Here is a 24,355-nt window from a genome sequence, read left to right as displayed (position 1 = left end):
TATAATTCCTCCTCCCATCTTCACTTTTACATCTGAACATTTCAAATTTTCCCGGAAAAATACAGAAACATCAGCATTAGAAATGCTCCTTCATATCCCAGAATGATCATAACCTCAAAGGCAGTTTGACATTACAATGAGTCCTGGATGACACTTGTAGTCATGACTCGAGGATTTATCCAAAAATCATTCACTTACCTGAGCAACGGTTTCCGAAAATAGGTAAGTGCTGAAACTCTTGAAATTACTCCCACACACGACTGGAATCAATACAAATAATTGACAAATCCTCGTCATATCATAATCGTCCTACAATAGCCGCACAGATTTTCAGTAATTAGCATTTATATTGACATCACAGCTGCAATAGCAGTGTCAAAGGTATAGGTAACACCTTCAGCACATCCTTATCAAAATTGTTGGCTAGGGGCCACGATCATTAATCAACCGTGGGAACCCTAAGCAAAGTTTGGTAATGAAGTTTGGACGATATTTGTCAAGTTTTCGAGTTCAGGAAGTATGAAATACCAATTCCCAGTTGAATATACGTTTCATTACCAACTATTAATATAAATTCGTTCAATAATTCAAAGAATGTAAACTCGCGGGCGAGTTCTAAATTTACACTATTTTATCTCACTTTATTTTCCTTCTATTTGCGTCCTCGCAATTAATTTGCCTGTTATCCATTTTTTATTTTACGATATATGTATTCTTCTCTCTCAATTCCCAACTTCACATACTTTTTATAATTCGGAAGGGTCACAATATTGTACGAAGGAGAATTATATTAAAGATCAATACAAAGGATTTTTTATGTTCAAAACAAACACCCAAAATACACGTGGGTTGAAATCTCATTTTGCCATGAAGTACTTTTATGTCAACTGAAGTCTGGGAATATGTTTTTCTTTTCAATTTTTTGAATGATATCAATATTTCAGCGCGAGGACATTCAAATTTCATGAAGAAATATTTCAGTTTCAAATTTCCATTCCAACCCCTCGAACCCCCATCAACCTAGTGACCAAAGCCCTAAACTTGCAGTGGCCCCTGTCGCCCACGGATCACTTCATGTAATGGCTGAGGCTGAGCCTGAAAATGACCAGAAGACTCTCATTGACCTCTCTGAGGAGAATCTTTTCGAGTTGCGTTGCCTGATCAAAGCCTCGGGAATAATCCACAGTGCAAGATGTGAAGTTGGTCGTCGTCAGTTGTTGGCCTTCACCACTCGGCGCACAGATGTGGGAATATACTATCATTCGGATATCCACCAGCTCCCGGTGATCAAGCGGATTCCCTGGTACAGAGCACCGAACCGTACGATATCGGCCTTGTGCTTCGATCCGACAGGTACATGGCTCTTGGCTGCAAGTATCGATGGCTCCCTTCACATGCTTCCAGCTTTGGCCCTTGTGGATGAAACCCAGGTGGTAGATCACAAGTGGTCCACCACGGATGTCACACCGATTCCCATCGTCGACCTGCAGTCCTCGTACTCTCGTTCCACAGCCCTCACGTGGTGGCAGGGGGTAACCCAGTCCAGTCATATCGGCATAATTGGAACTGAGGATGGTGAAGTAATTTTTATAAATCTGGAGACCGGCCAGTGGATAGGCTCGACCCGGGTTAGAGGGGCTATCTCTTCCTTAGATATTTGCCAGGACAACAGCCTAGAAATAGTTTCCCTACTCATCACCAACAGAACCCGTCAGCAATGGCGATTGGTCCTTGAGCAGAGAACCAATGGCTGCATCTTCTCCCTCCACAAGACCTCGCCCTTTCACTCCAGAACGATTGAGGTTGAGGAGACAAAATCCTTCCCCACGAGGTCTCGTCTGCAAGGCTTGAAGCAACTGTCAGTCGAAAAACTAGCGTCTTTGAAACAAAAACTTGCTGAATCTCGAAATAAAAACACTCCGAGCTCAGTTTTTCGTCAAGACAGTGGCAGTAGCAGCGGAACGGAGGACTCAGACCCCTCGGGAAGGCGAGACACGCTGGTAATCCCGGAACTCCTCTCAGAAGACACGTATTTGTCCCCTCAATATACGAGACAGGGTCAGCACTTGTACACAGCCTACTGCGAGGGGACGAATCATATCACCATTCATGGAACAGATGTATCTGTCGTTCCTCTGCATATGTACAAGATGCCTGAGATCTGCACGGACATTCTCCTAACGCAAAGGCTCTTCTTCACGACTGGTCCACGGAGAAGAACCTTGTGGATGATCTCCTGTCCCTTATCCGAGGTTCGAATAAACAACGCCGAAGATTCCCACTTCAACCCAGAGTCCATAATCTCGAGGTTTCAGTTTGACGATGGACGAGAAGTAATCAATCACGTCTTCAGGGCTTCCGACTACAAACCTGTCACTGATGATCAGCAATCCTCCAAAGACGACAAGAAAAAAGTTCTTCCTTCGAAAATCGACGATCTTAATGTGGAGGTTCCACCCGTAGACACGTGTGTTGTCGTCACCAACTGTGGTATATACAAAATTGTCCTGAGAAGGCCCTTGTTAAATGTGTTCATAGAACTGGCACTAAAGAACAATAAAAGAGATATTGAAAAGGCTGCAAGGCTCGGCCTAGTATTCGGTATCAATGTTCCTCAGCTATTCGAGTGCGCAGGCGACATTCATCTTGCTAACAGTAGATTCACAGAGGCAGCTGCACTTTACAAATTATCCAGGTGCAGGCTGTTAAAGGGAGTACTGAAGACCGCAGCGACTGGACACACTGAAAAACTCCTTGGATGTCTAGGTCACTGTCTCGTACCACCTGCTGTCACTGAGCTTACGACAACTACGAGAATTCATCTGTCTAATCTTACAGTCTTCGCATTCAGTGAATTAGTCCTTAGAGCCTCTCCAAATGAGGCGACTGGGATATACAAGGAATTCCTCCTGTTTTTATCCAGGAACACGTACTATGATGAACGATGGGTGGTCGATGTGGTGGGTCAGACATGCCTCTGGAAAGTTCTGCATCATTTAGCCAGTCAGAGAGGGCTTTATGCTCAGGTCCTTGATGTTCTCATCAGGGCAGTGCAGTCGTACCCAGCGTCATCAACGACTCCCTTGAACAGCAAATATGGATTGATGATCTGTATCAGTGAACCAAGTCTCCTTCAGTCTATGCTGTCGACGCCGTCCCTCGTCCGGAGTCACATGTCCTTCGTCCTATCAAATCTGCAAGATCTTCAAGTCTTCGTTCTTCAGCGATTGGTTACTCTCTATGATCCGACGAATCCTATTTTCAGGCCACTATTGGTGAAGTACAGGGCAAGAAGAAGAACAACATCTCACAGCTCTCAGTCGAGTCAGTGTGACTCTCTGGATTCATCTGACATTCTCGACGAAACCGGCTCACTTGTTGAGGAATTGATTGAGACATTTCTCTACGTATTGCTGACCCTCATCAGCAAGCGTTCGCCTGTCCTCACACACAATCCCCTGTTAGTCTCGAAGATCAATCATCCAGGAGTTGAAAAACGCCACAATGTCGTTACGAATGTCAATTTCAGAAGAAGATTGTTGTCAGCTGGCTATGGACACGTGGCTTTGATCAGGAATGGTAATGTTTTCACTTGGGGATCTAGTTCACAAGGATGTTTGGGTACTGGGCCATCGATATCTAGGTACGGGTCACCTCAGGCTATCACTATCTTCAAGACAATGGAGATGGAGGTGTTGAGTGTTTCTTGTGGACGGAATCATACTCTGGCGGTTACAAATAACGGAGTTTATGCCTGGGGAGGGAGTCAATATGGGCAATTGGGTCTGGGAAGGGTTCTCCAGTGTCCAAGTCCAGAACTGGTAATTTCGCTGGCTCAGGAGGTAATTGTGGATGCCGTGGCTGGTCAGTACCACTCGGTGGCGTTGACCATGGACGGAAGAGTTTTCACTTGGGGGTGGGGCGTCCATGGACAGCTGGGGCATGGCAACACTAATGAGAGAAATATTCCGACTCTCGTCGAAGCTCTCCTCGGAATTGTCATCAAAACCGTTGCTGCGGGACATGCACACACTCTACTTTTATCTGATGATGGAGTTGTCTATGCTTTTGGCTGTAACATTTTCGGGCAGTTGGGAACGGGGAACACCACCAAATCCACACTTCCAATCAGAGTTTCATTGCTACCAGATCCGATCTCCGATATCTCTACGTCGTACTTTCATAATCTCGCTCTGTCGAGCAGCAACGAACTCTACACTTGGGGGGCTAGTCCTCAAGTACTTCGTCTCCAAACTCAGGCACAGAAAAAATCTAAACTTCTTGAATTTCGAGCGGCCGCCAAGAAATACGCTGAGAGTTTAGCGGATTTCGATCCAAGTGTTGAATCAGGGGACGAGGAGCCAAGGAGCGACGTATCTTCCATCGAAAAATTAGCTATGAAGACAGTGAATGAGCGAAGACAGAATTGTCCTAACGTAGCGAATATTGTGGTGAGCCTGAGGGACATAAACCTGGGACTTCTGGAGGAGACACAACTCCACCTGAAGCCCAGTCTAGTGGACACACAACTGGTGAACGGTAGGATTGTTCAGATATCGACGGGCTGCCATCACTCTGCACTGCTGACCAAGGATGGTACTGTGTACACCTGGGGGAGAAACCTGGATGGTCAGATTGGTAACAGAACCCGAAAGGATGTCCCCATCCCGACTCCCCTGACCTACAACGCTGTTTCTATACTAGCTCAGGTACCTCCACGAAACAACTCCAGACATCGAGCTCAGAATAGTGAAGAGGATGCCAATATGAACGACACAAGAGGCGATATGATGCACCTGGGGACAGCTACATTGAGGATTTGCTGTGGGTGTGAGTTCACAGTGGCTATTCAGCCTGGTGGAGGAGTCCTAGCCTGGGGGAGCAATAGTTTAGCACAGCTGGGTCGTCCACCCAGTAAGGAGAGTGGTGGTAATGTAGCGGAGAAACTTGTTCTTATTAAATCTTCGAAACGAGTGGTGAGACTCCCTCATGGATCTCATGTGGCTCAAGACTCTCCTAGTTTAGTTCCTCATATCCCTACTCCTATTATTACATACCAGAGCTATGATGTGACACCTCTAGCTGGGAGAGTCAGACCATTGAGCCTCGTGGAGAGGTCGTATGGAGATGTAACCCTTCATTATGCTCTGGAGCAGTTCAATGGGATTTACGATGCTGGAAAAATTATGGAGAAGTGCGATGAGCTGGAAAATTATCAAGCAAGATCGAAACTAGCTCTGTTGGAGCATAACTACTCGATCTCACTGGCTTATCAGTTGAAGACACTCAACCCTAATAATTATAAGACTGCTTCGATGTCTTCCGTTGATGATAGTGTATTGGTAAATAGAGTGAGTGAGGCTGATGAGAAAGTTCGTGAGAATACAGAGCTTTTTGTCAAGCAGATTGAGAAGAATATTGTTGATTCATTGGAGGAAAGTGAGACTAAGAAAAGAGTTAAGATGTCAACGAGCAAATCGTTGGATTGCATTCAACTTATCGAACAGGAATTGCATACGTTTGACTGTCAAGGGGGCTCGGAAGAGCTGTGTGAGGACGCAAAGAGTGAGGATAATATCTCGTTGGACCTCACTGAGGGCGCCCTTGATAACGACGTTGAGGAGATGAGCCATTTAAAGGACAGGAATGATGATTTAACTAATGGTGATTTCATCTCGGGGGAGGAATACTCCAAGCCTGCGGATCTCATGACCACAGATGCTTTGAAGTTCATCAAGTTCTATATCAATGAAATCGATGAGACTGCGTACAAAATAATGCGCCAAGTACTGCAGACGATCTTCGATTTTTGGATTAAGAATAAATTGGACATGGAGGTGCTGGAGGGAGTTCTCCTGGAGAACATAAGGAAGCTTTTCTATCCCCTGGGGCTTCTCCTCTTTTGCAATCATGAGGTTGACATTTCAATTCCCAGAGTCATCGATTATGTGTCAGCGAAATTCAGTGTTCAAGTTTGCACTTTGATCCTTCATCATATTGACGAAGGTAAACCCAGTCTCGAATACATTGAGCTGTTTTCAATGCTCATGGACGGGAGTTATGATCCACCAATGACTGGGTATCTCAGCTCGAAAGAGAGCAAGACCCCTGGGGAAATGATGGAGGACATCATCAGCACCATCTCCTCCAAGTCCAGCGATCCAAGACCTTTTATTCATATTAAAGATCCCGAGGATGTTTCGCAATTCCTAGAGTCCGATGACGACACAATTGTCTTCACCTGTGGTCATCATTTCTCAATGTCTATTTATCAATCCGAGGTACTACCTAATATGGAGGCTGAACTACTTGTTGCACAGCCACTACCACTACCATGCACAGCACAAGTATTGGGTAATATGCTTAGTCGTGTTTGTAAAACAGATATACTCTGTCCTCGATGCGTCCCACGGGCGATTCAAACAGCCACTAAAACTGTCATGGAGAGATAATTATTCCTCAGTGATTCATTGGGTAAGATAAGAATGACAATTTTAGTTTCAAAAAATACGTAATACGATTTTTTTTCTTTCATTTCTAGTGCAATAAATTCTTGACTTTAGGGAAATTAAATTTGAAGAAAGGGTCTAAAATTTGTAGACTTCTTCCAGGAAACAAATGTTCGTTCAAAAATACAATGGAACTCTTCTTCGAGTTCTTATAGATCACGAATGAAAATTTAATAAAAATTTGTATAGAAAGTCCTTTTTTGTCAATTCAGTTTTTTCATGTGTGTTCGATAAAACACTTTTGTACCTTTTATCAGTCATTCTGTGCAGGTTCATGGTACCTTCAACAGTGATTTCATAAGCTGAAGGAGAAAAAAAATTCTATTCTTTCATGACATGTCGCTGATTTGAATTTTTTTTGTAACCCTTGAAATCACAGACATTTATGAAGATAGTAAACTTTATTAGTTTAACACGCACAGGAGATGATTTTTTACAGCCTTTTCATTTACGAAACATCGTTGGATTTGTAACATAGTTAATTGTAGTAATAATGCGACTAATATTACCAGGAAATTGTTATTATTGAAGTTTGTTAGATATGTGCAATGAATTGATTGACAAGGTATTGAAATTGTTATTATTTCTCTGGCATTTACAATGCCTTTTTAACTTCGATTATAATGAACTCCACCTGAACTACTGATCGATGGGTATTACTAATAGATACTAGTCAACGGTTTTTTTTTCAACAGTAATTATTAAATATTATTGTTGATATTTATATTATTCTAGCGAACGAAAAAACTCGTAAATATATCTCGAATGAATTATTGTCAGGCTATTGAGAATTTCATTGTAAGAAAGATGAGAAAAACAGTAATTTAAAATGTACGTAGGTGAAAAAAAAATAATTAAATTTCAGGAGAGAGAGAAATTGTGATGAAACTGAAAACGAGAGAGGTAATATTTAGGCATAATAATGAAAATAATACTTTAAAATCAATAAAAATTTATGTACAAAAATTAAGTCTATTCAACAGACTCAATTACAGATAACCTTAATAATAAATTGATGTTACAAAGTACTATTATTCCACGTGATTATCAATCACCTAGTTGATCTGCTCTTCACTGGTGTCTTCAAGTTATTAACATTTTTTTAAATTTCATCTTCATGACTAAGAGAATTAAGTCTATGGGTGTAACGAGCCAACTGGACTCGCTCCGTTTTTATTTTATTTGTTTTTATTTTGTTCTTTTTTTTCGAAGTTCGTTGCAAGGATTTTAATGGAAGGGGTGGAGCCATCACTTTGCGGAGTAGTGAGAGCCGATGTTGGAGGGTGGACCTCGATGATGATGATGATGGTGCTTGTGACCTGGGCCTGAGTACCTGCTTCCTGGACGTGAGTGAACAATCGCATAGTGATCGCTGTTTGTCGATATCGATCGCGTCGAGTTCATCGTTGATCCGCCGGACGGATAACCTGGTTTACCGTTCAGTGAGTACCTGAAATAATCGTAAAGTATAGTTCCATAAATGAAAATGGGTTTTTGCTGTCATTACTGATTTTATTGAACAATGACATGAATTTGAAAATTGCTGACACTTGGATTTGGACCTGCCTGCACGCAAAGAATTCTAAGGATAAATTTCCAGAGAATTTTACCAATAAATTTAAATGATAACATTGCAACAGTACTCCAATAAATTTCTCAGCGAAACTGCCAGGATTTTCTATTACACTTTCATTTATGGCGCTGGCAGTATCAATTTAATCGAAAAATCAACTTCACACGATCGATATTTTTTCATTTATCAAATAGTAAAAATACTCAGTGCAGTTATTCGCACCAGATTGGAGGCAATATACTGGTATATGAATAAAATTGTTATCGTGGAATAAAAGATCATACGTATCCAGAGTTGATCTCATAAAGATAAATTCTGGTTCATCTCAAAACACGAGACTGCGATAGGAATAATTCAGTGAATCGTTGAACCGTTATGGTATGCGGTTATATGCGAACCTTGGCGGATTTCCAGAGGCGTGTCCGCACTACGTGGATTACATGTATACGGGGATGAGGATCAATTGACCGTGCACTTATTCTGACTCATAATTAATTTCTCCTTGTTTTCATCGCACTATGCGATTTACGCCAACAAGTATCGAATTTTCGCGCGCATTTCTATTCAAGATTTTTATGAGGGATAATTAAATCCGAATTATTCACTCCTGTGGAGAAAATAAATACTTAATGAGGGAGGTCTTATGCGGGAAGATATCGAGTACTTTGAGTGGCACTTCATTAACAAATTCAATGGTTGAAAAGCAAAATGAGTTGAAAAATAATCTATAACTTTTTAAGATTTATAATAAAGTGCCTGACACGGCTTCACTTTGAATGTCCACGACAGGAAAAAACCTGGTATAACCGAATTTATTTTCTCCTCTGAAAATAATAAAATATTTAACGAACCTGGAGCCATACTGTGAGCCCGGCCAACTGCGATATGGATCGTAATCTTCGATTATCGACGGCTCCTTCTCAATTATTTCTGTGCGTGCACAACTGCATGACATAGCTGAGCAGAGGAATATATTTATAATAAGCATTATCAAAAAGAGAATGCCGAAGGCTATCGCCAGCCACAATAACCACTGGGAGTGAAGACTCTCAGTTCCAACAGCCAGCGAACCTGCAAATCATTTTTTTAAATTATCCAGTCATGCAGGGGACTTTGAAGACGAAGAAATTCAAGTTGGAGGGACTTACGAGGTATTTCACCAGGCATGAGGATGAATACACTGGTACCAACAAGCAGGGAACTCTCTTCGGGCCCCACTGGCTCCTCCCGACCCTTTACACCCGTCGATGGAGGGTCTCCATCGCATACGGGCACTCCACAGCTTCCTGTTGGTGAAAAAATATGAAATGTTGGTAATTGAGTATTCTATCGACTTTCACGAGCTATTATAACAGTACGGGTTCGTTAGGAGATTGTAGGTAACTAGTGGAGACTGTTATTGAGGGAATTGATGCTCCACTTGTGGCGTCATACCGGTTTAGAATATTCAGGGTTGTTTTTGTTGTATTAGGATTAGTGTTTTGCGTGGAGGAGGCTCTCACGTTCTCTATTGATGGCTCTTTGGTTCTTATTATTTTTAGAGGTGACGTCAATTAAACGCAGTAGGTGACTACTAAAGGAGAATACAGTGGGGAGAGTATGTCATTTATATGGAGAGTCTGGCGTCCATTTCAAGGCATTGAATATTATCATTTTTATGGTTACTAGTACTCTCTATTTATTATTCAATGAAATTTCATCTAAATCCTAATTAACTCTAGGTTACTGGACATGTTAAAATGACGCTGTTGGTGAATTGCGTAATTATCCTTTAAAATCAGGTTTTTCGAGATATAACTCGTTAAAAAATTTTGGGATAAGCATCATTACAAAAATAACATGACTACATTTTTCATTTTTCCTCAGCTTCGAAAATATCGCTCGCAGACCGGTCGTAAAATCAAGTCTTATTTTTTACAGCAATAATTCGGGTTTTGCATGAAATTAAATCACTCGTATTTTTTACGCTCACTAATAAATGTCTGCTTCATACCGTTACATGCAGACATGCCCGTAGTTGGGTTAAACTTCCGGATTTTTTTTAAGCTTTCCAAAATCATAAAAACCGTGTATTTCATGAAATTTGAAGAGCAATTCAATTGAATATTTAGAAAATTATTTACTAGAGCGAAGAGACAAACTCCTGTTGATTAATAGAAAAATAATTGATTCTGTGGAACTCGCAATTGTCCACTGATTGATCGGTTGATTCGAAAAATATATTCACCAGTAGAATTATTACCTCTGCAAACAGCTACGTTACACTGTAAATGCACTTGATCGTGATCAGTCAGTTTGAACATAGTGATGATAGTGGCATCGGCAATGCCTGTATTTTTATCGTAAGTGAATTTGGTGATGCCTCTGGTAAGAGTCGGACACCCTCTCTCATCACTCAAATAGACGGGGTCCCTCGTTGCGCTGAATACAAAGCAAGACTTCACTCTCATCCCGAAGATCCCTAAATAGAAAAGAAAAATAGGAAAATTGCTGAACAAAAGACAGCGGTGGGTTATCAAGACACATAATTGATTATTCATCGGATAAAATATCAATGGCATATCCGGATGCTACGGATGCGTTCCTCTGGAACGAGTGATCGTTTCAGACAGACGGGGGAGTTTCAGGCGCAACGGTGCGCACTGGGATGATAATGGGCTAAAGTTACGAACCATCGGGCCGCGATATTTCCGCTCGCAGTGTGTAGTTGTGACTGAATACTGCCTCCTTCACACGACGACCATCATTATCGAGGATGGACAATGATACTGTTGATGTTTCGTTTCTTTGAAAAAAAAAAATTCAAAAATGTAGAGACGAATGAGAAGAGAAAAATCAATTCAATTCGTAATTAAAGGATCTACTGATTAATTCAATGCAGATAATTACTTGGAATTTGGAAAGCCAGCTTTGCCACAAGTAATTACATAAAACTTGTCATCCGCAAGCTCCAGGGTCTTGTGTATTCTCACAACAATCTGGAGGGATCTTTCGTCAGTGTGCTGCGAATGATATCACAAATTCGTTAATTAATAATCCTGAAACTCCAGTCTGATTTATATACTAACGTTATTAACATGCACGCCGCAGTAATCGGGGGCCCCCTGCTGTGCCAAAAGATTAATTCCGAGAGTTGCCTGTTTGGAGCCATTCCCAACTACCATGCACGGTGGCATCCTCTTGTCCTTTGCGTGCACAGCCCCCACAAAACTCTCATTCAGATTAACCCGTATTGTCATGAATCCAGCTTTACACGTTGCCGTCACCGTCGGTTGAAAGTCCGTATCCAACAGTTGTCCACTGACCTGGAACTGCAATTTCATGTAACAATGAGATTCAGATAATACGGAAAAATAACATTGTCAATTAATTTATGTTGCTGGTGGTCTTTTTTTATGTCTCCGCTCAGATGTCAGTGACTCGTAACATTTTTTCCAACATTACGGAATTTAAAAATGAATATTCTTGGAAAATCCAGTAATAAGTTATGTAAATGAACATTCCGATGGATTTCGCAAGTACAATATCTATTTTAGTTCGGTGTCATGTTGAAAATTTGCGCGACATGTGGTAATTAACTTTCCACGGTAAACATATTTTTTTTTATCACCAGAAATGATTTTTTATAGAAATGATCTTTTCAAAGCTTGAAATCGACACTAATCGAACTAACTATTGGATGAAAATGGAAGGCATAACAAAAACAGCAAACAACCCAGAGAAGAATGCAACGCATAAAATTTGAAATTGCGGATTTATTATTCTGTTGTTCTCTTCTCTTGTTCATAGCAGAGGAAATCCTAACTTCCTGAATAATTTACGGTATTTCCCTTACATAATCCTAAATAAAGAACTCGATGAAAATTCCAATGCATCTATCACCATGAAAATTCTCCAGTCGAGACACCCGATAAATCCCAGCTTTCTCAACTTTACTAATCCACCAAATGCTATCTAAATATTCATCAAAAATTTTCAATCGACATATTTCCGTTCAACCGGCATAACCAAGCCTTATCACAAATCCGATAACATGAATCCCGTGTTGAGACCGGTTTGTAAGTTGCATTTTGTCGTGTCGACTTTTTCAGCGATGAAAATTCGTAGAGGGGATGGAGACTTGTCAACCCACGCACAACTTTCAATTTCATGCTGGTCTGAGAAGAAGGTAAGGGCCCAGCCCACTTCTTATCCTCGATGATATTATATATGGCGATAAGTATGCCCGGGCGTGGCATTGGATGCCTCCCGGATTGCCCACAAGATCCCGCTGATATATTCATATCAACATTATACTTTCGATTGATTAAAACGATTAATTCTTATTTACGAAAGCATGACAGAGGGAGATGCGCTGATGAGAGCGCACATTAGGATGACTGGAGTGGACGATTACGTTGCGGTTAGTGAGCGTAACCGTCGGCTTTATCGTACATATGGAGAACAAGAGGTTTATCTTGATTTCAGAGAAAGCAATTTTTTTTTCAAACCAAAAGTCATGGAGGAAGATTGCTGTTTGGGGAGAAGGTATATGGCTCAAGGTGAAACTCTGAGAAAGAACATTCAACGGAGGGGCCATCACAATTATAAATAAATACGCTAGTTCTTTGTAATTAATTCGTAATTGAATAATTCATTGGTTTAGTTTTTCAATGAGTAACTCCCCATTGAGAAGTTATAATTCCAAGTGATTTTTCATTCTCTTCGGGACAAAAATACGAATTAAAATGGAATTGCGAATTGATGAATTTATTGCATAATTTTTTCAGCGAGGAACTTCCTGTTCAGAAGCGCCAACATGAATAAAAATTGAGGTAAAAACCACTGAGTTCCTAATGGAAGAAAATTACTTTTAATATCAGCAATTGACGCAGAATAATTCCAAGAAAATTCTCTCATTACTATCATCACAAGTCTATTATCTATGCGCAATGCTAATAATTCTCTCAAAGGGAACAATCCCGTCCCATCAATTAACCCTCGGAGAAAAAGCCACTCTCTCCTCACGGATAAACGCCGCAAAAGCTTCCGCTCCCGTTTGCAGCCGAAAATGACACGAGCCCTCGCGTGAGCAATTTGTATGATTTGCCTTTTTATATAATTTTCTCCCCTGTACCCACACCTCCGCCGACTCATTCATCCCATTCGTCACTGGAGTGTGAGAGCATGATTCTGCAGAAGCTCCGCACACTCATTCCCCCGACATTTTTATCTTTTTTTTTTGGGCTCATGCTCGCGGCTTTATCAAATCGAGGCGAAAGTGAATTATATTAAATTACAGTTATTGCGTGTGAGGTGAAAATGAAGGTTCGAGGCCAAGATCGATTTGTCGATTGGATGTTTGAACAGGTGAAAATTACGCGAGTGGAAAAAATGGCATGAGGGGAAAAAAGGAGAGAAGAATTGATGATTGTAACAGGGGAGAAATATAAGTACAGGTTTTACGATGACTTTTAAGTGGCTAAGGGCCAATGGCAGATCTCTTCCACGCGATTGACGTGAAATATAAATAAAGAGAAGTGGTTTATTTGGATTAGATGAATGGGTTTATTCGGAGCTCTCGCGATAACACTTTTATTTTATTTCGAAATGTATTTATACATGACTTTTAATTTCCTCTTAAAGCACTGGTTTTTGAGTGGTTATAAATCGGTATAGATAGCTCTCCCTCCGTCCCACAGCTGAAAAATTTGCGAAGGAAAAGACTCGCACAATACAAATGCGTCATATCAGTGGTTACAGACGAAATGTGGTGGAAGGGGTTGTTAACCTTGTTGGATAAACCCGAGAACCACTTCGATATTGCCTTTAGCATCGTGGTAAGGATGGGTAACCCTTCGTGACTGTACATTCGAGACAAAAAATAAATAAAGTTAAAAAGGTTCAGAGAGTCATTGCACCCTCTGGTTCAAAGGTGTAGTCGAGGATTCGCCTCCTATTCATGTGGATAATACTCATACGTACGTTTGTTCTCTCACCATATTTTTATCTCGTTTATCTTTATTTTCTCTCCATGGTGTATCTCAAAAGAGCGAAAGTCTGTCTCCACTCAGTTTGAAACTGGTTTTGGTGATGCATTCCCATAAAAGGGTAGACCCGCAGACTGCTAAATAAGAATTGCATGTTGGCCCGCAAAACGATGGGTGGGGAGGGACGAGACGATCAACAGCTAAAGCCATTTTTGTTAGTTTAAAAAAGGGGGAGGGAACTGGAATTTTACGACGTGTGTGCGATATTGCATTCTCTCGGTACTGGATCATAAATCTCAGTGCAAGACGTTCAACAATCTTGAAACGAGTATTGGCGAGGGTTATCCTGACAAAAGCCTCCGGGATTTTTTTTTTTTTGAGAATAATTAACAAATAAACATTGGGGGAGGGGGGAAAGTTGCTGAGAATCGCCTGAAGGCGTGGGGTACGTTGCAATACATACATGATAATTTAATAGTATGAATGCTATTTTCTTAAATGCCTGTGCGCTTTAATTGCATTAGTTTCTCGGTAATTATGCCGTTTTGAAGGATTTGAGGGAGAAAATCTTGCAAAATACTTGGACATATTTAATGATTTTTTAGCGAATAAGGCGTCGCAAAGAAACAGTACTATCGGTCATTATTTTTACGGCAAGTGATACTGGCAAAATCCTAGTAATTGTTGAACAAATTGATTCTCTTTTATGATAAATTTGTTAAATAACCAATGAGCCAACTTCCGTGAGACTGAACAACGCGTTACATTTCCATCTCATTAGTTTTCAGTTACTTATTAAATTTTTCGCTCTAGAGTCAAGACAATTCAACTCAGCGATTTGTCTTGAACAAACAGAGGAGAGAAAATGGCAGAAACATTACTTTTTCAATAATTGACTGATGAAAATTGGAGGGAGGAATAATTGAGAAGAAGCAATTTTGCTTGAATAATAATTTTATTGAATAACAAGTGCAATTTTCTTTCTTCTCAGGGAAATAAAAAAATATTTCACATTTCCATGTCATTATGCTCCAATTAATTATGCAATTTCTTGCTTGAGAATGAAGACGACTCCGCTCAATACTTCATCTTGAGAGAGAATAAAGTAGGGAACGTTATAAGGGGTTCAGTTTTCAATGATAGGTGGATAAAAAACTGGGGAAAAAAATAGAGAGCAGCCTCGCCTTCTCCTCTAGGTAGTTTTGCAATGAATAATAATTTTCCATGAGGAGCGAGTGCAATTCTCATTTTTCCTCATGAGAAGTAAAAAATTTCTATTTGCATACCATGATTTTTCGATTAATTATACGATAAAGATGACGTTTCTACAACAAATTTTCCCATTAAGAAATTCCTCAAATAGCATGTGCAATGTTCATAATCCCCACATGCCAAAAAATTCGCATTTTCATCCCATTATTTTGCAATTAACTGCACAATATTTCACATCAGAATGAAGACGACACAACCCAACAATTTCGAAAAAGAAAAAATAATAGAAAAGTCTCACGTTCCAAATTCTCAGAAAATAATACGTTCCTTTGCCTGAGACCGAATAATTCCTCCGTCGCGATGCATCTCAAGGCGAACGACATAGCCGTATGTCCTGGTGGGACAAAATGTGGTATAGTTTTCACTGGGGGTGCATAAAAAAAGGCGCGCGACCGCGAGACGTAGAGTTTAAATTAAACAAAACGAAAAAGTCAAGCGCAAGAAAAAAAATTCCAGTCGTAGGCTGACACATTCAGTGGGCGGTCTTATAATGTCCATGAGGTGTCCTCACTTCACTTTGTACTCAATTTACAATATATATATACATGTATAATCATGTAATCGCCCCACGTGCGCGTAACAGTATCCCTCAATAAGAAACCCCTCGAGACAAAAAAAGGCGGCATTTCTCTTCCTTTCTCTTCCTCAGGTAAATCCAAACAAACCGATCCGTGGTTTCCATCTCCAAATAAATGGAACAATAACAATTCAATGACTCCAAAATGGTTAACAATATCGCCATTAAATATTTTCAATCGCAGGAAAAGCGTCACGACCGCGCCCCGGAGAACTTCTGGAATCTCAGTCGCCAAGAATGCTGAATCGTCTCGTGTTGGGATATGGTATTAAATAACAAACACTTTGATTTATTTTATAAATGATTTTAATAGTTAAAAGACTCTAAGACTGCTCAGACAGAAGGCACTTGATACGACGAATATCTACAAGAGACTAACTAAAAGAGACAAGAGAGACTCACTTGCCCTAAAGAGGGTAATATAGTTTTCACCCCCTCCCCGGAATATTTCCTCTTACTATTTACTATTCCTTCTATTTAGCAGATACACTTAGAAATATCCCGAGGTGGTTAAAAACTAATAAAGTATACTGGGGGCATTTCCCTTGATTTTACAACCAAGGGAAATGGCCATAAACCATCAGCACTTAAAATAATAAAACAAGAGAAGAGTGAATTTTGTACATGGGGAAATCCCCAAAATCCAACACACCCCCTCAAAATTCAATTCTCCTTATTCTAACTTAATAATTGAAATATTAAACTTCCATATCTTTTATCTATTGTGCCTTCTGACTGTTTCCTGGGGCAAATACATATGGTTCAGCATTTACTGCATTGGATTAGGGAAACCCAGAAAAACCTAATCAAACCAATTAACAATAAAAATTACGTTTCACACATGTACATATACATATACATTTACAGGTAGATCTCAATCTATTGATTCATCTAACATTCATTTTTCCTCTCAATTCCATGAACTTTGGCGCTGGCAAAGGTTTAGTGAATATATCCGCCAATTGTTGTCCTGTTGAAACATACTCCAATGTAATTACTTTTCTGATAATTTGTTCTCTGGAAAAATGGTATTTTATATCAATGTGCTTGGTCCTTTTGTGATTAATTGGATTATTGGCTATGCTGATACAGCCATTATTGTCCTCATAGATAATTATGGGACCATCAATCTTTAATTCAATGCTTGTAGCTAATGACTTTAACCACAGGGCTTCCCTTACTGCCTCAAAAAGGGCCATATATTCAGCTTCAGTAGATGAAGCTGCCACTGACAATTGCCTTTTAGTGTTCCAGCAGATTGTACAATTATCAAATAATTGGAATAGAAACCCTGTAGTACTCTTTCTGCCATTTTCGTCACTACCCCAGTCTGAATCAACATAGCCCACCAATGCATTCACAAAATTACTTCTCTTATAGACTAATTTAAGGTCTAATGTTCCCTTCAGATATCTAAGCACTCTCTTAAGACATTTCCATAGTTCGTCATTATTCTGATTTGTGTATCTACTCAAAATATTTATTGCTGCGCTTATATCAGGTCTTGTACACACCATAACATACATAAGGCATCCGATTAAACTTCTGCACGGTGCTTCGATTATTTTGCCAGACTTTAAAGCTGCGTAGTCCAATCGACTTTCAAGAGGGGCACTTACAGCGTTACAGTTTGTCATATTAAATTTTTCTAAAATTCTGTTAATGTACGCTGTCTGATCTAATGATATTTGATCATTTTCTCTTTTAATTCGAATTCCAAGATATAATTTAATTTCCATTAAGTCGACCATTGAAAATTGCGTCATTAGATACATCTTGAAATCATTCATAGTTTCTAGATCAGCTGTTGCTATTACTAGATCATCTACATGCAAGACTACGTATATATTTTTATTTACGTCCCCGTTATCTAAAACATATATACACGGATCTACTGGCGAATTGTTAAAACCTTTCCTTTTGAGAGCTTGTTCGAAAACCTCAAACCAACATCGCGCCGCTTGTTTTAATCCGTAAAGCGCTTTATTTAATCGACAAACTTGATTTTTCTGACATGCTATGCCTTCCGGTACTTTCATATATATTTCTTCTTTTAGATTTCCGTTTAAAAATGCGGTTTTCACGTCCATGTGATGAATTAATAAATTGAATTGATTGGCGAAGGCTAAGATAAATCTAAAACTCGCGATTCTAGCTACTGGAGCAAAGGTCTCATTATAATCTGCCAGATATTCTTGAGAAAATCCTCGCGCGACTAATCGAGCTTTATATTTTGCAAGATTACCATGCTCATCAGTTTTTATAGAGAAAATCCATTTACAATCGACTATGTTCTTCCCATTTGGCCTAGAAACTAATATCCATGTCTCATTCTGTAGTAAGGAATCTATTTCATTTTTAATTGCTTCTTCCCATTGAACCCTATCTTCTCTAATTGCAATTTCCTGAAATGTTCTCGGAATTTCATGTAATGTTGACTGTATTGACAAAACGCAATCATCCGGTATATTAGCTTCATCATACGAAACAGGTGATAAGTTTTTAATTCTGTCACTTCTCCTCGGTTCAATTTGGATAGGGGATACCTTTTCTACATCAGATGCAAGAGGACACATATCTGCACAGTCGTCCGTCTGTTCAATATGCTCTAACCCTTCTGGGTTGTGCATTCTCAGTGGTATTGCACTCACTTCAACAGGCTTACGAGACTCATCATGCTCTCCCATAATATGGGTGGTTTTAGTTTCATTTTCTCTCATAGATGGCTTAGACCTTTCAAAATCAAACTCATCTATGATGACATCCCTCACAACCATAAACTTAGCTTTTTCGCTATTCCACACTTTGTAGCCATTTGGCTCGTATCCGACAAGGACACCTTTCCATGATCTCTCATCGAATTTTCCTTTGAGGATCTTTTCATGGACATAAACGGTTGACCCAAATACTTTTAAGTATTTCATGATTGGCCTTTTATCGTGCCACATTTCATATGGTGTCTTGTTACATTTTAAAGCCTTGGTTGGGGTTATATTTACTAGGTAAGTCGCAGTGAGAACTGCTTCTCCCCAAAACTCTTTATCCAAATTCGCCCCAACCACCATTGCTCGTGCCTTCTCCGTTATGGTTCTCACCATACGTTCGGCCACACCATTTAGTTGTGGGGTTCTTGGGACTGTCAAATGGAAACTTATACCTCTCTCTGTGCAGTAGTCCTTCATGCCATTAGATAAATATTCCCTTCCATTATCACAATACAGATTTACTAGCTTTAAATTGAATTTGGCCTCACTTTTGGCCACAAAATCCTTGAATACATGAAAAACTTCTGATTTATATTGAACTAGATATGTAACACAGTAATGGGTATATTGATCTATGAACAAAACGAAATAATTCTTTTCATTTAACGTTGGAGGAGTGACAGGGCCTGCGACATCAGAATGGACTATATATAACGGTCTTTTGACATGTTCTTTATTTTTCTCTTTATTGAATGGTAACCGCGATTGTTTACCTTTTATACACGATTCGCATAATTTATTATCAGGTACTATGCCATCTAAACTTTGAAAATCTTCAAACATGCCTTTTGATTTCAATTCTAAAAATTTTTGTTTACTAATATGTCCTAAACGTTGATGCCATAACTCGTAATTAATGTCTCTACTTACGGCGTTGACCGACTTTGAATTTATATTAAAAGTAATAGTAATTAAATTTCGATTTAACTCACCAGACATAACAGTATTACCCTCTTTGGTTACTCTTACTCCATTTGGATCAAAGATGATCGAAAAACCAGCTGACTGCATCTTAGCGACCGACAATAAATTGTGCGGTAGTTCGGAACAGAACAGGACATTTTCCAGAATTCCGCTTATACCTTGATCGCTGGTCACTCTCAAATTACCTCGTTTTGTTGCGGTGATGAACTGATTATTCTTTGCAACGGCTATTTTCATTGGCTTGTCTAACTGCTCAAAATCAGCTGCTAAGTCCTTCCTATTGATTATGTGGTCCGTTGCTCCGGAATCCAGAATAAAGGTGATATTGTTGAACTCTACTTTGGGCAAGTTCCTCCCCATCATAAATGCAAAACTGGACATTGCATTTACTTCCTGGTCCTCGGCTACTTGGGCTGCATGTGCGGTTGGTCGTCTCTTTTCACCTTCTCTTGGTTTTCCATTTTTCTTCGCATAACAATTTGCCATCACGTGGCCCCGTTTTCCACAGTGATAGCACTTGATAAATTTCTTGGAGTTCTTTATTTTATTTTGAAATCTATGTGGTGTCGGCCGTCCTTGAATTCCACTTTGCACTTCCAAGTTTAATATTTTTGCACTATTGTCTTGTTGCTCTCGACGCCTCTTCGTCTCAAAATCTAGCAGTTTTGATTTTATATTTTCCAGAGTAAAGACAGTTGGAGGTAACTGCTCGATGGCTGTTACTATGGTATCATAAGAATTTGGCAATGTGAGCAGTAAATGCGCCACTTTGTCATTTTCATTGACAAAACCACCAGCTGCAACAAATTCCTCAAATATCTCATCCATTTCGGAAAAATGCTTCATTAGGGTTGTATCACCCTGTAATTTAAAACTTAGCAATCTTTTCCTGATGGACAACTCTGACGCTAGGCTCTTTCTTGCATATGTAGCGTCAAGTTTATTTATAATGTCTTTGGCAGTATCCTCCCGTTTTGCCAAATGTAAGAAGGAGTCTGCCAGATTTGCCACTATTGCGCTTTTAGCAATATTTTCAGCTTGTTGCCATTGGGCATTTTTCTCCGCTGGAACTTCACACTTAAGCACTTTTATAACGTCTAATTCTGTCAATAAATATTCAATTCGTGTTTTCCAAATACCGTAACGTTCTCCGTTGAACGGTTTAATATTTCGATTTAACTTTTCCATTTTGATTATAGGTTTATGTAAGTTACCACTGTTATTGCGCACTGTTATTTTATCACTCTATATATAATAATAAGGCGAAATCACTTGCCGTTATACTGGGCCCATAACCTGTTGGGATATGGTATTAAATAACAAACACTTTGATTTATTTTATAAATGATTTTAATAGTTAAAAGACTCTAAGACTGCTCAGACAGAAGGCACTTGATACGACGAATATCTACAAGAGACTAACTAAAAGAGACAAGAGAGACTCACTTGCCCTAAAGAGGGTAATATAGTTTTCACCCCCTCCCCGGAATATTTCCTCTTACTATTTACTATTCCTTCTATTTAGCAGATACACTTAGAAATATCCCGAGGTGGTTAAAAACTAATAAAGTATACTGGGGGCATTTCCCTTGATTTTACAACCAAGGGAAATGGCCATAAACCATCAGCACTTAAAATAATAAAACAAGAGAAGAGTGAATTTTGTACATGGGGAAATCCCCAAAATCCAACATCTCGTGACTAATCGCTTTGCACAGTGCAAATAAACAAATCATCCTAAGAAAATTGCGTAAAGGCGTGGATTAGGTAATCCGTCATCTAAAACTCGTCTCAAACCTGTTTTTTCTTTCAAAGTACATCTTGTTTTTATCGCGAGCAGGAAAAAGTTGATTCACTTTTTTCTCAATGCAATCAGGCATCTTCAGGCCTATCAGACCTGTCAAAAAATGGTTAACGAAGTTCTCTGCAGGGCATAATATTCCCCGAAGTCGTTGTCTCAATTTTTTTGTGACATTTGGAATTTTCGTGACGCGTCGGACTTTCTACATAAAAAGTCCCACCGGTGGATATGACGCATTGGTGACTGGATAAATAATATAAAAAATATTTTTACCTGTCCCAGACCGAGGAAGAAGAGCAGCCACCACATGTTCCTGATAAACGCACTAAATCCTCTCCCATGCACTGTCATGCCGTACCTCATACCGCTGTTTCTACTGTTAGTCGTCTCAATCACACTAGTTGACTACTTGCTCCAACAAGAAAGATACCGAATTGTTCATTCACTGTTGAGGATACCGAGTGACTGATCACGTTACATTGCTATTAACGTGTGAGTACTTAGTCTTCATGACGTTTGATAATCATTAAAACATTCCAATGTTGAGTGAAATGGGTTTGGGATGTAATTTCGTAGCACCAAACTGAGGATTCACGGTGTTATAAGTGCACAAGCCGAGTGGAGTTTCAGCTCTGCGGGCTTTCAGGTGTGCTGGGAATACCTCTCGTTATGCTTGGAGAGGGGCCTTACTACTCCGGCCACTTTCAGCGGGCCCCACTCCAATCGAAACGTGCGTTTGGCCTCGAGGTTTGAAGGGGGGTGGGGGGAAAGGGAGGGGGCATAAGACTCGGGAGATTCCAAAGACGATTCCCGCTATCCACGCGTTCGTGTCTCCATTTTTTCAGATGATGGAATTTCAATGGGGAGAGCATGCCGAAAACAGCATCTCGAAGTGAACAGGTTGGTCGGACAGGTGAGGACATCTACTGGTGGAGAACCTGGTGAACGCGATCGGTTGTTGATTATGTGGGTAGTGAGGGCTTGTTAACGGTTGGTAATAGATTGTTGATGAAAATATTCATTCATTTGGTCTATTATTCCACCATTTAATTTAATAGGATTCATTAAATTTGAGGGAGAAATTTGTGATTGGGAGGATCAACTCATTTGTCTACTGAGCAATAGATACCGTTTTGCCCCGCCGTGCTGTTTACCCTTATCCTTCCCTACCCGCGAACGAGTATTTTTTACAATTGAAATTTTTCGGAGAATTTATTCGTGAAAATGGAAAGCTTTGGACTGTACCATCGAAGGCTAAAAATGTTTAAGAAATTTTAACTGAAGATCTTTAACAATGAAATGTCACTTCAGGAATAATATTCGCTGTCAACCTAATCGAAACAGTTGTCGATACCCCATTAACATTTGCACACTGGGCGTATTGTCTTCCTAAAATTAATGAGAAAAGTTGCGAACATGATAATCTCTGACAAACAAAGCAAAAAATCATCTCCACCTGATGTATCTCCCTCATAAATAATCCCTCGAAATTGGTTTCGTCTTGTTGAACCGTTTATGAGACAGGGAAAGTTACCGCAATCCATGTTCAGTCCAACCGAACAATTCTTCCTCAATTCATAAAAAAATCCGAATCCCAGATGAAGCCACTTGTGGTGGAATCTTCAGTATAATTTATTCATTAATATTACACATGCACCGACAATGGTACCTGTTTGATTTTTATTTGTATGACGTTGTCGCGACGACACATAACTCTTTACGGCTTTTCACCTCGAGATTTCCCAGGCACTCTCTATTTCAAACGGACGAATTTCCTATTTTCCTTAATTTACGCAATGTTTACCGATACATCTCGAGGCAAATAATTTATGGTAGGCGACTGCGATATGTGTATTTAGCACAATTTGCGGGTACAGAAGTTTGATATTTGTTTTGGAGAGAATTGTCGAATGAGACTTGATTAGTTTGACTTCCGTATTGAACACCTGTTATTTGACGATTGATTAGGAATAATTTTATGCAAAAAATTCATATTTTTTCATTTCATTTTAAAAAGTATTACATGCAGAATTTCGAATTTACGAGACCGATGTAACATAATGATGTATCATATTTATGGACACTGTTAAAAACTTAAGTGCTCAGCCGAAATTTTTATTATGCCGATGTCCTGATAATTCAGTCCATCTCTGACCTTTACCGCATCAACTGACATGAAGAATATCAACGTTTACCCTCGAGCTAAAGTGATTCGTGATGTAATATCGTGTTTGCTACACTTGATCTATTCTACTCCAGGTTTTTGCATTTCTCAAATTTATAATGTCTAATTAAGGTGTGGCTCTTGTTATTGCTAGAAAAATATAATTCATATGACGTTAATTCAAGGTTTTACGTATTTAAGAGGAACAATTATTGGTGATAATATATAACATAGCACTTTTGTGGTATTTGAGACGGTGATTAGCCTGAATGTTTCGAGCACCCGTTTTTGCTACCTCAATGAATTTGAAATTGAGTAATTGGGAACATATTTAGAAAGTGAATTTCAGGGGTGCATGAATGTGTATGAACGGTTAATTGAATTGTTCCCGTACGCTAAATTCCACCACCTTATAGTGACAAAAGAATACATAAATAATAGTTGTACACGTGAAGATCATTGTGCATCTCTTCGAAAAATCATTCTAATTAAAATATCAATGTCTCCAATGACTGCATTTAGTTTCGCTTTTACCATAATCTATTCACGAAAGTAGTGACTGTCTTTAAAATACCATGTCGTATCGAATTCACGATTCTTTTTTGTTTCAGCCTTGCTGGACCTGTGCGGTAATAGCAAAAAAGGATTTCTCGAACAAAGACATTTCAACGAAAATTTATAAAATCAATTACAGTTCTGTAAGACCCTCGTTAGAGCACAAGATTTTTCAATTAAAAATTAACGTGCATGTCACGACCACATCAGCATTTCGAAATAACTCTCTTAACTCAATTGCAGAGC

The 24,355-nt window shown here is 39.5% G+C and overlaps 2 protein-coding genes across 2 annotated transcripts; one reads left to right on the top strand and one right to left on the bottom strand.

Moving 5' to 3' along the window:
* Nucleotides 1-95: 95 nt before the first annotated feature.
* Ca (claret) lies at nucleotides 96-7,867 on the top strand. The gene is made up of 2 exons (XM_064129979.1): nucleotides 96-222; nucleotides 1,048-7,867. Exon 2 carries the CDS (start codon nucleotides 1,080-1,082, stop codon nucleotides 6,450-6,452), a length of 5,373 nt encoding a protein of 1,790 aa, XP_063986049.1. The 5' UTR covers nucleotides 96-222; nucleotides 1,048-1,079; the 3' UTR covers nucleotides 6,453-7,867.
* On the bottom strand, nucleotides 7,445-22,060 carry LOC135167141 (uncharacterized). Its single transcript, XM_064130020.1, has 8 exons — nucleotides 21,664-22,060; nucleotides 11,151-11,393; nucleotides 10,972-11,084; nucleotides 10,755-10,867; nucleotides 10,325-10,543; nucleotides 9,231-9,368; nucleotides 8,934-9,153; nucleotides 7,445-7,959 (listed from the first exon to the last, which is right to left on the bottom strand). The coding sequence occupies exons 1-8, from the start codon at nucleotides 21,751-21,753 to the stop codon at nucleotides 7,758-7,760; spliced, it is 1,338 nt and encodes a 445-aa protein (XP_063986090.1). The 5' UTR covers nucleotides 21,754-22,060; the 3' UTR covers nucleotides 7,445-7,757.
* Between the last annotated feature and the right edge of the window lie 2,295 nt (nucleotides 22,061-24,355).

This window comes from Diachasmimorpha longicaudata, chromosome 11 (genome assembly GCF_034640455.1).
Source record: "Diachasmimorpha longicaudata isolate KC_UGA_2023 chromosome 11, iyDiaLong2, whole genome shotgun sequence".
In the NCBI taxonomy this organism is placed as follows: Eukaryota; Metazoa; Arthropoda; class Insecta; order Hymenoptera; family Braconidae; genus Diachasmimorpha; species Diachasmimorpha longicaudata.
Note: the sequence above shows the minus strand (reverse complement) of the source record. Positions and strands in the feature narration are given on the sequence as shown.

Excerpts from the sequence above, each read along its gene's own strand:
- LOC135167141 (XM_064130020.1), bottom strand. The coding sequence starts at position 21,753 with ATGAGGTACGGCATGACAGTGCATGGGAGAGGATTTAGTGCGTTTATC. Across the intron at positions 10,544-10,754 it reads GGAAATATCGCGGCCCGATG|GGATCTTCGGGATGAGAGTG; the intron begins GTTCGTAACTTT and ends TTTTCTATTTAG. Across the intron at positions 9,154-9,230 it reads CATGCCTGGTGAAATACCTC|GTTCGCTGGCTGTTGGAACT; the intron begins GTAAGTCCCTCC and ends AATGATTTGCAG.
- Ca (XM_064129979.1), top strand. The coding sequence starts at position 1,080 with ATGGCTGAGGCTGAGCCTGAAAATGACCAGAAGACTCTCATTGACCTC.